General features: G+C 37.0%; 1 protein-coding gene across 4 annotated transcripts in view; it reads left to right on the top strand.

Annotated features, from left to right (window-relative positions):
- The window catches only part of EXOC6B (exocyst complex component 6B), a 730,532-nt gene that overhangs the window by 394,000 nt on the left and 321,898 nt on the right, over window positions 1–14,634 (top strand). For all 4 annotated transcript variants that reach the window (XM_086327590.1, XM_086327589.1, XM_086327591.1 and 1 more), the window contains one exon: window positions 14,191–14,262. In XM_086327590.1, the coding sequence (XP_086183716.1) occupies window positions 14,191–14,262 (72 nt within the window). The remainder of the gene's footprint in view (window positions 1–14,190; window positions 14,263–14,634) is intronic.

Raw genomic sequence — 14,634 nt, 5'->3', positions numbered from 1 at the left:
GTGGCATTATTATGTATGAATGTGTTTCAGGAACAATAGTGAGAAGTTAATAATAAGAGATAATTTGGTATTTGAAAAATTTCAAGAAATGGTTCTAGTATGCATATTATTTTGTTAACCAGAAGCTTAAAAGTCATTCATAACCCTACAAGTCTCTATCTATTCATTATCAGGTGTTCCAGAGTAAATATCATGTCTAAAATCTAGAATTGAAGGGAGCGTAGCCACTTTAAAGGAAACTGAACAATGCTCCAAGTAGTTAGAACATAAGACATAGAACCCTAAGGAGGTATGGTAAGAAGTAAGAATAAAAAAAAAATAGGAAGATTTCACATTATATAGGGCCTGGTTGACCCTTTAAGCAGTGAGTTAAGTGGAATATGTGTGTTCGGGACAGGAGTAGAGTAAATTGGAGTGAGAAGATCAGATTTCTATTTTTAAAAGATTATTCTAGCTAAATAATGGATGAGGGATGAGAATGGATGTGGGGAGAAGAGTTATTGGTAGGCTGGTCTAGTATTCCAGACAAGAGATGATGATTGCTGGACAAAAGTGATGGTAGATATGGAAAGAAGTGAATGAGTTTGAGAGATATTTAGGAAGTAAGATTTATAATACTTTGTGATGGACTAAATATAAGAGATAAGGTTAAAGAAGTATCAGGGCCTAGTTTACGGTTTTCTTCCTTGGATGATAGTGTTGGTATTGATGGTTTGGAGTGGGAAAGTCATAAGTTACTTTTGGATACGATTACTTTAGATGCTTTTGTGCAATTAAAGTAGTAGGCTCTGTCGTTGTGGGTCAGTCGCTGTCATTTCTGACTCTTGTGACCCCATGGACTGCAGCACACCAGGCTTCCCCGTCCATCACCAACTCCCGGAGCTTGCTCAAACTCATGTCCATTAAGTCACTGAAGCTATCCAACCATCTCATCCTCTATCATCCCTTTCTCCTCCTGCCTTCAGTCTTTCCCAGCATCAGGGTCTTTTCTAATGAGTCAGCTCTTCACATCAGGTGGCCAAGGTATTGGAGCTTTAGCTTCAGGATCAGTCATTCCAATGAATATTCAGGATTGATTTCCTTTAGGATTGACTGGTTGGATCTCCTTGCAGTCCAAGGGACTTTCAAGAGTCTTCTCCAACACCACAGTTCAAAAGCATCAATTCTTTACCACTCAGGCTTCTTTATGGTCCAACTCTCACATCCATAGAAGACTACTGGAAAAACCTTAGCTTGGAGTAGACAGACCTTTGTTGGCAAAGTAATGTTTCTGCTTTTTAAAACACTATGTGGGTTTGTCATAGCTTTTCTTCCAAGGAGCAAGCGTCCTTTAATTTCATGGCTGCAGTCACTATCTGCAGTGATTTTGGAGCCCAAGAAAATACAAGTAAATTTTCTCAGCAAGAAAATACGCTGTTTTCTTCATCATACAATCATATTTATTATCATTAAGAATAGGACACATTGCAAGTGTGCTGATTAAATTGTATATCTATGGAAAAAATTAATTTAATTTAATTTTCATCTGTGGATCCACTGTATATTCCTTTGAACTAAAGGGAAAATGACACAACTACTTTTAAAAAATAGTTCTGCATCAGTCTACAGAGGCATAAAGAAATTAGTCGTCTCTTAGGGCTGAAAGTGGGTATGAGGAATAATGAGTGATAGTTTAAGGGGCACAGGGTTTCTCCTTGAGGTGATGAAAATGTTCTAAAGTTGATTATGATTATATTTGTACCTACCTGCAAAGATATTTTTAAAATGTAAAAAAAACATTGAATTATATACTTTAAGTGGGTGAATTGCATGGTATTGAAATTGTATTTCAACATAACCATTAAAATATAACTCAGCATTACATTCATTTACCCACTGAACCATATTTATCCATTATGAGATAGTGTAGTTGATGCCCATATACCAGTTCCATTCTATGATAACTATTTACTGTATTATATTTTCAGCAAGAAAGACAGATAGACAACCCAAACATCAAAACAAATCTCAAAAGGAAACATTTTATCTGAGTGGTTATTTTTTTATAAGAATTCTATATTATTCCAACTTTCTGTCACTAATTAAAACTCTTCATATTTTCTAATCGAATTATCAATCTTTGTATAAATTAGAAACATTTTGAAAGGTATATTATTCTCAATGCTGATTTCAAGAAAAATCTTATACAATCCATTTCACATAGATTTCAAATATAGCAGTACCTAATACATTTTCTCAGCAAGAAAATACACTGTTTTCTTCATCATACAATCATATTTATTATCATTAAGAATATGACACATTGTAAGTGCGCTGATTAAAGTGTATATCTATGGAAAAATTTAATTTAATTTAATATTCATCTGTGGATCTACTGTATATTCTTTTGAACTGAAATAATATACAGTATTCTTGTTTTAAAATAATAATATGCTAATACAGAATTCATATAAGAAATGGCTTCATATTGGAAGATCTGTTAATATAATTGCCAGCCTGGCTGCTAGTAAAATGATAGGCCGATCATCTGATAATACTGGAAAAATACTTTTTTATAATTTAAATTATGGAACAATGTAATCTATAGGCAAAAATCCTCATGTTTTATAGCTATTAAACATTAGACATCTTTTCTTATTATGTGATAGGCAGACAAGAGTGTGTACTGTGATAGTGGTTTGATACACACCCACAGCCATATTCACCCTCTCACACACCCGTTTTTGAATCAGAGGGTATACTGAGAATATGTGTCATTCAGCTCCCCTAACCAAATTGACACTGAAATAAAATGTAAGAAAAACTAAAAGGAAAAACAGTTCAAAGTGTACCTCTATAGGCTAGAAAATTTGAAAAATTTCTCTGAACTTAGAAAATCAGATGGAATCAGAATAATGACTCAGCCTGAGGAAAGAAAATATTGGATTAAGTATGAAGTAGAGGGTTTTGTGGCAGCCCACTCCAGTACTCTTGCCTGGAAAATCCCATGGATGGAGGAGCCTGGTAGGCTGCAGTCCGTGGTGTAGCTAGGAGTTGGACATGACTGAGCGACTTCACTTTCACTTTTCACTTTCACGCATTGGAGAAGGAAATGGCAACCCACTCCAGTGTTCTCGCCTGGAGAATCCCAGGGACGGGGAAGCCTGGTGGGCTGCCATCTCTGTGGTTGCACAGAGTTGGACACGACTGAAGCAGCTTAGCAGCAGCAGCAGCAGCAGCAGAAGGTTTTGTTAAAGCAGGAAATGTTCCAAATGGAATCTGCTGCTAAGTCACTTCAGTCATGTCCGACTCTGTGTGATCCCACAGACGGCAGCCACCAGGCTCCTCCGTCCCTGGGATTCTCCAGGCAAGAACACTGGAGTGGGTTGCCATTTCCTTCTCCAATGAATGAAAGTGAAAAGTGAAAGTGAAGTTGCTCAGTTGTGTCCGACTCTTAGTGACCCCATGGACTGCAGCCTACCAGGCTCCTCCATCCATGGGATTTTTCCAGGCAAAGTACAATGGAATCTAGGAACACTCTAAATTCAGTAAACAAATGTCATGAGCAGGAATGAGCCTGGGAGAAATCTTGGTGGAAATAATTTAGAGATCTGCCTTATATGCAGAATATATCCTGCAAAATGCTGAGCTGGATGAATCACAAGCTGGAATCAAGACTGCTTGGAGAAGTATCAGGAATCTCATATATCCAGATGATACCACTCCAGTGATAGAAAGTGAAGAGGAACTAAAGAGCCTCCTGATGAAGTTGAAAGAAGAGAGTGAAAAAGCTGGCTTAAAATTCAACATTCAAAAAACTAAGATCAGGGCATCCGGTCCTATTACTTCATGGCAAATAGATGGGGAAACGAAGGAAACAGTGGCAGATTTCATTTTCTTGGGCTCCAAAATCACTGCGGATGGTGACTGTAGCCATGAAATTAAAAGGTGCTTGTTCCTTGGAAGAAAAGCTGTGACAAACCTAGCTGCTGCTGCTGCTATTAAGTCACTTCAGTTGTGTCCAACTATGTGCGACCCCATAGGCGGCAGCCCACCCAGCTCCCCTGTCCCTGGAATTCTCCAGGCAAGAACACTGGAGTGGGTTGCCATTTCCTTCTCCAATGCGTGAAAGTGAAGTTGCTCGGTTGTGTCTGACTCTTAGCGACCCCATGGACTGCAGCCTACCAGGCTCCTCCATCCATGGGATTTTCCAGGCGTGAGTACTGGAGTGGGGTGCCATTGCCTGCTCTGTGACAAACATGTATTAAAAAGCAGAGACATTACTTTGCTGACAAAGGTCCATATAGTCAGTGCTATGGTTTTTCCGGTAGTCACATATGGATGTGAGAGTTGGACCATAAAGAAGGCTGAGCACCACAGAATTGTTGCTTTTGAAATGTGGCTCTGGAGATAACTCTTGAAAGTCCCTTGGACAGCAAGGAGATCAAACCAGTCAATCCTAAAGGAAATCAACCCTGCCTGTTCTTTGGAAGGACTGATGCTGAAGCACCAATGTTTGGGCCACCTGATGTGAAGAGCTGACTCATTTGAAAAGACCCTGATGCTGGGGAAGACTGACGGCAGAAGGAGAAGGGGGTGATAGAGGATGAGATGGTTGTATCCATCATCGCCTAAATGGACATGAGTTCGAGCTAACTTTGGGAGACAGTGAAGGACAGGGAAGCTTGAAGTGCTGCAGTCCATGGGCTCACAAAGAGTTGGACAAGACTGAGCGAGTGAACAACAACATTTACATGATATAGAAGACATTAATAATCAAAATGAATAGCTATTCTTTAGCAAAAACAAGTAATTCATGGACTAGGAGAAAAATTTATGAAATAACAATCATTTCTCATTTTAGGAATATAGGAGGCTAGATTATTCATAGCAACTGTTCAGCTTGAAACAACTAAAAGTACTGTAATATGTAATATGCATCATATAAGACATTAAGTCTCAGAGTGCTTAGTAAGGTTATTAAGGAATTTATCAGGCCAAATCCAGGGGAAATTGAGAGTCCAGAAGTTCAGAGTGATACGATGAAATACATAAGCTGCCTTTCCCTTGAGGTTGCTTGTTAGTCCAATTTGTACTCAGATTTTATAGTCTCTTGGGCCTACCTGAGATAAAGAGTCTAGTATGGTGCCCTCCCCACATTAAGCTGGAGAAACTATTCCTTTCAGGTTAAGAATGTATCTGAAGTAAGTGATCAGCAGTCACAGTTCTTCCCCCAAAGAGATCTTCAGGTTTGGGGAGTTTTATCTTAAATTGTTATCTATATAAATTCTTGGAGAACAGAAAAGGAAGATACTCACTAACTCATCTTATGAGTTGTATGAGGTGTGAGTAATCTTGATAATGAAGCTAGAGAAGGATAGCATAACTCATAAGCTCATAAATATACAGGCTTATTCATAAATATAGTTGTATTTAGTAAAGATAGAAATATAAATAAAAAATAAACCTTTGAAAGGAAAAAGGAAAATTGTCATTTTTGCTGATGATATATTTTAGTATATTGAAAATCCAAAGAAATTTACAGAAAAAATTATTCCAATAAATGGAAGAGGTTAGCATATTCTATGTTGCAAAATTGTCTCTTTATATCCAGGAATAAAATTTGAAAAATTAAAAATTTTAAAAGATAAAAATTGATACAATAACATATATTAAAAGTAGTAGAAATATGCCTAACATAATATGTCAAGACCTAAATGGAGAAAATTCAAAAATATTTTTGAGAGATGGAAAGGAATTAAAGAAGACCTAAATAAAACTGAGAGTAATAGCATGTTCAGTGATTGGAAGAGTTATTGTAGATATCTACTGTCTTAAAATTTATCTATAAATTTAATTCAATGCCAATTAAAATCTCCATAATCTTATTTTTGGAAAGATGAGTACCTTTGCAATTAGATTTATAATATTTTTAAGCCAGTACAAAAGCAAAGAATAGCTAAGAGACTCCTTAAGACTGAAGGCAGGTGGTTTTTCTCTACCAAATATGAAGACTCAATTTAAAAATCTTACTAAATCAATACCAGACCCTCTGGTACTGTCATTGGATAGATAGAACAGAATATAGCCCTCAAAAAAATATTTGATATTTATCAAAGACTGTTGCTGGTCAGTGGGTAGAGAACAGACTTTTCAATGAATAGTACTAGAACAATTGATTATCAGTATGGGGGAATTGGAGAAGGAAATGGCAACCCACTCCAGTGTTCTTGCCTGGAGAATCCCAGGGACAGAGGAGCCTAGTGGGCTGCCATCTATGGGGTCGCACAGAGTCAGACACAACTGAAGCGACTTAGCAGCAGCAGCAGCATGGGGGAAATAATTATACCAAAAAAAAGTTTCAGGTTGATAAAATACCAAAATGTGAAATGTAAGACCATAAATTCTCTACAAGATAGTGTAAGATAATATCTTTGTGGTTTAGGATATGGAAGAAATTCCTAACTAAAATACAAAAGAGACACTAACCATAAAGATTCATACATTAAGCTACATTAAAACTAAGAAAAAAACAAAAAAAAAAATTAAAGATAGTAGATAAAATAAGATATATGATGAGAAATGATATCTTCAACAGAATATCAGCAAAGAACTAACATAAAATATATAAAAGTTTTCACTATACATCATCATAATAGAGACAAACATCTCAGTAGAAATAAGAAGCAAAAAATTTACAGTTATTTCATTAAGGAAGGAATTCACTTGGCTGAGAAACATGTGCTCAACTTCAGTGCATCGGTGAAAGGCAGATAAAAACAAAATGAAATAGCATGTAAAAATTAGTAATACAGATGTTGATAAAGATATGAATCATTCAGAACTCTTATATACTACTAAGGGAATAAGTTTAAATTGATAAAACCCTTTGAAAAAAATAGTGGTATCTTCTAATCAACCATCCACATTAACCACAAATTCTTTTACTAACTATATTCCCTTGAAAAACTTGCCCTAATGCACCACAGTACACATGCAAGAATATTCATTCCAGCATTGTTCAGTTTTAAAAATTAGAAATGACTTAAATGTCCATGGTTGGATGGCATCCGTGACTCAATGGACATGAGTTCAGGTGAGCTCTGGGAGATGGTAAAGGACAGGGAAACCTGGTGTGCTGCAGTCCACGTGGTTGCCAAGAGTCAGACACCACTGAGCATCTGGACAACAAAATGTCCATTGGTAATAAAATGAACAATCTGAGTTAAACTCATAGCATGAAATATTATACAGCATGAAAATGCCCACCCTGCAGGCATATACAGTAGCATAGATGAATTTCACAAGTACAATGTTGAATTATAAAAGCAGGTCAGAAAATTATACATACAGATTTTTATCCATTTACATAATGTTGAAAAAATATTGAGTAAGGCTGAATATTTAGATGGTTACGAAACAATGAAATTAAGAGAATGAACTGACAAGCCACAGATCAGGAGAAAATCTTTGCAAAACACATACCTGTTAAAGGCCTGGTACTGAAAATACATACAGAACTCTTAACACTCAGCAGTAAGAAAACAACCCAATTAAAAAATGGACAAAAGTTCACCACAGAAAATACTCAAAGATCAAGAAAGCATGTAAAAAATGCTTAACAACATATGTCATCAGTTCAGTTCAGTTCAATCCCTCAGTCGTGTCCGACTCTTTGTGACCCCGTGAACCACAGCACAACAGGCCTCCCTGTCCATCACCAACTCCTGGAGTTTACCCAAACTCATGTCCATCGAGTCGGTGATGCCATCCAACCATGTCATTCTCTGTTGTCCCCTTCTCCTCCTGCCCTCAATCTTTCCCAGCATCAGGGTTTTTTCAAATGAGTCAGCTCTTTGCATCAGGTGGCCAAAGTATTGGAGTTTCAGAATCAACATCAGTCCTTCCAATGAACACCCAGGACTGATCTCCTTTAGGATGGACAGGTTGGACCTCCTTGCAGTCCAAGGGACTCTCAAGAGTCTTCTGCAACAACGCAGTTCAAAAGCATCAATTCTTCTGTGCTCAGCTTCCTTTTTAGTCCAACTCTCACATCCATACATGACTACTGGAAAAACCATAGCCTTGACTAGATGGACCTTTGTTGGCAAAGTAATGTCTTTGCTTTTTAATATGCTGTTTTGGTTGGTCGTAACTTTCCTTCTAAGGAGTATGCATCTTTTAATTTCATGGCTGCAGTCACCATCCACAGTGATTTTGGAGCCCTCAAAAATACAGTCTGACACTGTTTCCACTGTTTCCCCATCTATTTGCCATGAAGTGATGGGACCTGATGCCATGATCTTTGTTTTCTGAATGTTGAGCTTTAAGCCAACTTTTTCACTCTCCTCTTTCACTTTAATCAAGAGGCTCTTTAGTTCTTCTTCACTTTCTGCCATAAGAATGGTGTAATCTGCATATCTGAGGTTATTGATATTGCTCCTAGCAATCTTGATTCCAGCTTGTGCTTCCTCCAGCCCAGCGTTTCTCATGATCTACTCTGCATGTAAGTTAAATAAGCAGGGTGACAATATACAGCCTTGACGTACTCCTTTCCTGATTTGGAACCCATCTGTTGTTCCATGTCCAGTTCTAACTGTTGCTTCCTGATGTGCATACAGATTTCTCAGGAGGTAGGTCAGCTGGCCTGGTATTCCCATCTCCTTCAGAATTTTCCACAGTTTATTGTGATCCACACAGTCAAAGTCTTTGGCATAGTCAATAAAGCAGAAATAGATGTTTTTCTGGAACTCTCTTGCTTTTGCAATGATCAGCAAATGTTGGCAATTTGATATCTGGTTCCTCTGCCTTTTCTAAATTCAGCTTGAACATCTGGAAGTTCATGGTTCATGTATTGCTGAAGCCTGGCTTGGAGAATTTTGAGCATTACTTTACTGGTGTGTGAGATGAATGCAATTGTGCAGTAGTTTGAGCATTCTTTGGCATTGCCTTTCTTTGGGATTGGAATGAAAACTGACCTTTTCCAGTCCTGTGGCCACTGCTGAGTTTTCCACATTTGCTGGCATATTGAGTGCAGCACTTTGACATCATCATCTTTTAGAATTTGAAATAGCTCAACTGGAATTCCATCACCTGTACTAGCTTTGTTCATAGTGATGCTTTCTAAGGCCCACTTGACTAAGGATGGCTGGCTCTAGGTGAGTGATCACACCATCGTGATTATCTGGGTTGTGAAGATCTTTTTTGTGTAGTTCTTCTGTGTATTCTTGTCCCCTCTTCTTAATATCTTCTGCTTCTGTTAGGTCCATACCATTTCTGTCCTTTATTGAGCCCATCTTTGCATGAAATGTTCCCTTGGTATCTCTAATTTTCTTGAAGAGATCTCTAGTTTTTCCCATTCTATTGTTTTCCTCTATTTCTTTGCACTGATCACTGAGGAAGGCTTTCTTATCTCTCCTTGCTGTTCTTTGGAACCCTGCATTCAAATGGGTATATCTTTCCTTCTCTCCTTTGCTCTTCGCTTTTCTTCTTTTCACAGGTATTTGTAAGGCCTGCTCAGACAGCCATTCTGCTTTTTTGCATTTCTTTTTCTTGGGAATGGTCTTGATCCCTGTCTCCTGTACAATGTCATGGACCTCTGTCCATAGTTCATCAGGCACTCTGTTACCAGATCTAGTCCTTTAAATGTATTTCTCACTTCCACTGTGTAATCATAAGGGATTTGATGTAGGTCATACCTGAATGGTCTAGTGGTTTTCCCCACTTTCAGTTTAAGTCTGAATTTGGCAATAAGGAGTTCATGATCTGAGCCACAGTCAACCCCTGGTCTTGTTTTCACTGACTGTATAGAGCTTCTCCATCTTTGACTGCAAAGAACATAATCAATCTGATTTCAGTGTTGGCTATATGGTGATATCCATGTGTAAAGTCTTCTCTTGTTTTGTTGGAAGAGGGTGTTTGCTACGACCAGTGCATTCTGTTGGCAAAACTCTATTGTCATATGTCATCAGGGAATTCCAAATTAAAACAGCGGTAAACTACCGCCACATGCCCAGTAGAATGACTATAATGCTGAAAACACCAAATTCTGGAGAGAATGTGGACAACAGGTACTCTCCTTGCTGGTGGGAATGGAAAATGGTACAGCCAGCTTAGAAGAGAATTTGGAAGTTTATACAAAATGCAACATAGATATAAGATGCAGCAAGTAGGTATACACTATAGGTATTTGCTAAATGTGTTGAAAATGTATGTTAACACAAAAATCTGCCCACCAGTGTTTATAACAGCTTATTCAAAATAACCAAAACCTGGAAGTAACCAAGATGTCCTTTAATAGGTGAATGGATGAACTCTAGTACATCCTTATAATTGAATATTACTCAATGGTAAACAAAAGAAGTAATCTGTCAACCCACAAAAAGACAAGGAGGAAGCTAAGTGCATATTGCTAAGTGAAAGTACCCAAACTGAGAAGGCTACATATTCATAGGATTCCAACTATATGACATTCTTGACAAGGCAAAATTAAGGAGGCAATAAAAAGATAAGGGTTGCTAGGATTTGGGAGAGGGCTCGAGGGATAAATAAGTGGAAGACAGAATTTCTAGGGCAGGCAGTGAAACTATTCTGTATGATATTGTAATGGTGGAATACATCATTATGCTCATGTTAAAACCCATGATTATATAACACAGAGAGGAAACTCTAAATAAGCTATAGAATTTAGTTAATAATAATGTGGATAATGTGTCAGTATTGGTTCACCAACTGTACCAAATGTCACCACACTAAGGGAAAATGTTATAATAAGGGAACCTGTGCATGAATGTCTGTATGAAGGGATATATGGGAACTCTACTTTCTGTTCAGTTTATCTGTAAATGCAAAACTGCTCTAAAAAATAAGATCTATTAAGCTAAAAAATACAAAGAAAAAAGAATGAAAGAAAGATATGTAATGATTATAATAAATGTCATGATAATGTTTTCCTGAGTGGAAAGGAAAGAAGTTGTTTTTGAGCTTCTGATATGCTGGTGCTGTTCAGTTATGTTTGCCTGATAAAATTACATGTATAGGTTTTATTTATGTATACTATATTCACAGTTATACAAAATGTGAGAAGGAGGAAAAGGAAGGATGGCAGCCACAGAAGAATATAAATCAAAGATTAATGTTGTTTTCTTGAGATTTATGCCTACCAAAATAGAGAAATTTAATTCTAAGATTAAATAGATAAAACTGAATATCATTCTGTGATCAAGAAGACAAAGTCAAATACATAACCCCAATATAGAGCAGAGACACAAAGAGATGGAAAATATTAATGAAAAGTTAAGAAACATGGATAATTGCTGTAGATTTTGGTTGTATTTAGTAGAGATTTAGAAATAAAATATAGTCACAAAGGAGGGACCTTAATAATTAAATGAAAGAGGGAAATTTCCCTGCAGTAGAAAACGACTAGATTACTACAGCTGAAAGGGTGCATCTTTTTGTCAGGCAGAGTAAATGAGGCAGGCAGTTTTCTCATGTCTGAAATGGTGTATTTTAGTTTGAGTGCAAAAGAAAGACATTTCCAAACACATGAGGATACAAAGTTTACTTTTCACCCATCTTATCTTACTGATGTCTTACCAAAAATGAAAAAGAAATTCAAAATACGTGATGGGGTGAGAATAAATAAAATGTATGCAAAAAATGAGAGTAAAACTCATAGATAAATCTAAATAACTGATCAGTTGTTTGTAAGTGAAAGTCACTCAGTTGTGTCTAACTTTGCAACCCCATGGACTGTACAGCCCATGGAATTCTCCAGGCCAGAATACTGGAGTGGGTAGCCTTTCCCTTCTCCAGGGGATCTTCCCAACCCAGGGATTGAACCCAGCTTTGCCACATTGAAGACGGATTCTTCACCAGCTGAACCACAAGGGAAGCCCCCAAGAATACTGAAGTGGGTAGCCTATTCCTTCTCCAGGGGATCTTCCCAATCCAGGAATAGAACCAGGGTCTCCTGCATTGCACGCAGATTCTTTACCAACTGAGCTTTCAGGGAAGCCCATTGTTTGTAAAGTTTAATGCTATTAAGAATCCCTACAAGAGGAGTGGCTTAATGTTTAAAACATTTTTAAAATGACACTACAGATTATTTCAAGTAAACAGTGGACAGAAAGTATCAGTTCAGTTCAGTTCAGTCGCTGGGTCGTGTCCGACTTTTTGCGACCCCATGAATTGCAGCACACCAGGCCTCCCTGTCCATCACCAACTCCCGGAGTTCACCCAAACTCATGTGCATCGAGTCGGTGATGCCATCCAGCCATCTCATCCTCTGACAGAAAGTAAATATGTTATTAATAACCAGTATAAGATAATTTGAAAAAACTAATCCAATGAAAAACATGAAATGATACAAAAAATAAAGAATAAATCATTGAAAATAAAAAACTTAAAATAAGATGGCTAGAATAGGTCCAAATATGTCAGTATTCATGAGAAACATCACAGGTAGAAAGTATTATAGTTTGGTTACTAAGGGAGATTTCTGCATTAAGATTATATAGAAAGATTAAAAATGAAGAATGGGGAGCAGAAAGGGCAATATTCTTCAAGAACACCGGATTGAAGTTAAAGATTGTTAAATGGGAGAAGAGAGCAACATTTTGTTTTGATAATACTTTTAACCCATCAAAAAGACCGTATCCCATTTACTGGAAATAAGCAAGCATCAGATCAGATCAGATCAATCTCTCAGTCGTGTTCGATTCTTTGCGACCCCATGAATCGCAGCACGCCAGGCCTCCCTGTCCATCACCAATTCCTGGAGTTCACTCAGACTCACGTCCATCGAGTCAGTGATGCCATCCAGCCATCTCATCCTCTGTCGTCCCCTTCTCCTCCTGCCCCCAATCCCTCCCAGCATCAGAGTCTTTTCCAATGAGTCAACTCTTCGCATGAGGTGGCCAAAGTACTGGACTTTCAGCCTTAGCATCATTCCTTCCAAAGAAATCCCAGGGCCGATCTCCTTCAGAATGGACTGGTTGGATCTCCTTGCAGTCCAAGGGACTCTCAAGAGTCTTCTCCAACACCACAGTTCAAAAGCATCAATTCTTCAGCGCTTATCCTTCTTCACAATCCAACTCTCACATCCATACATGACCACAGGAAAAACCATAGCCTTGACTAGACGAACCTTTGTTGGCAAAGTAATGTCTCTGCTTTTGAATATGCTATCTAGGTTGGTCATAGTTTTCCTTCCAAGGAGTAAGTGTCTTTTAATTCAGTATGTATATAAACAAAAACTGATAGTAGTAGGAGGAGAAACAGAGGCCACACCACTTTGGGAGAATTCAACGTGCCTTCTTTAGGAATTGAGGAGTTAAGTAGAGAGCAAGTAACCAAATTATACTTAAGAGAATTTGAATATCAAAAGTCACTGAAAAATAGTGACATAATATATCTTTGTAAAGAAGATGCCTTCCAAGTCATTTCAGTTTTCAAATTTTTTAAGAGATTATACATTGAATTTGTTTGTAAATTTTATTTTCTTCTGTATTATATTTATTTTCTGTGTTCCTTGCATTGTTGTTTCTTTTTGTTGTTTAATTGGACTTACCTGTGATTTGTCTCTCTTACTGATTTTATGTTTAACTTGAGTTTTTGGTTTCATTGATCAAATCTTTCATGTCTTCTCTGTGTCATTAATGTCTGCTTTTTATTTTATCAGTCTCTCATTTGTGGTTTATTTTGGCTTTTTTGGCCTGCTTCATGAGTTGAGTTCTTAGTTTATTATAAGTCTTTTATGTTTTCTAATGTTCACATACATTTTTTAAATGGCATTAGCTGAATTCTATAAGTTTTGATATGAACTTTTTTGTTTTTTTACTATTTGTTTTATTTGTTTTTAATTAATTTTATTTTATTTTTAAACTTTACATAATTGTATTAGTTTTGCCAAATATCAAAATGAATCCGCCACAGGTATACATGTGTTCCCCAGTATCAGCTTTGATTTCTTCTTTAACCAGACAGTTATTTAGAAGTGTGTTTTTAAATTTCCAAAAGTTAAACATGTAGGTCATGGATTATTGGAGTCTTACTCATTCTCCCCTGACTGTATCTGGTGTTAACCTTAAACCAGGAAGGCTTTCCAGAGAACCTGCACCAGGTGAAGCGTTAAGTAATTGAATAAATCAAAAGATAGTTTTGTTTTTAATAAATATGTTTTTCCTCATTGTCTTTTATTTCCTTTAGTCTTACTGCTCTGATCCAAACCTCGTGTTAGATTTGAAGAACCTCATTGTGCTTTTTGCTGACACACTTCAGGTTTGTGGCTTATATTTATGTGATCTTAACCTAGATGAGTGTTTCATCAGCTCTATATCCTTTGATTGTCTATCTAAGCTTGAGTAAGTATCTTTTTCTTTTTAGTTGTGTTTCTTCTTTTCCTAGTGCTAGATAATTTTTATCTCTTTGTAGCATTTCCTGGTCATCACCTTGTCTATTATGTTCTCATAATTTGTTCTCATCCCCCCTTTTTTTTCTCAAAGCAAATTGATTAAATGAACTCACTACGTTAGTTCTTAAACTATTGTCTTACCTACTCTTTTGAATAATGATTATTGATATGAACCACATGTTATATTCAATAGAATAACATTAGAAGTGGGTAAGATTGGTAGCATTCTCATTTTCTGA

The sequence above is a fragment of the Bos grunniens genome, chromosome 11 (assembly GCF_055505025.1).
Source record: "Bos grunniens cultivar Pamir isolate PY7600 chromosome 11, Bosgru_T2T1.0, whole genome shotgun sequence".
NCBI lineage: Eukaryota > Metazoa > Chordata > Mammalia > Artiodactyla > Bovidae > Bos > Bos grunniens.
The sequence above is the reverse complement of the archived record's forward strand: the minus strand, read 5'-3'. Positions and strand labels throughout refer to the sequence as shown.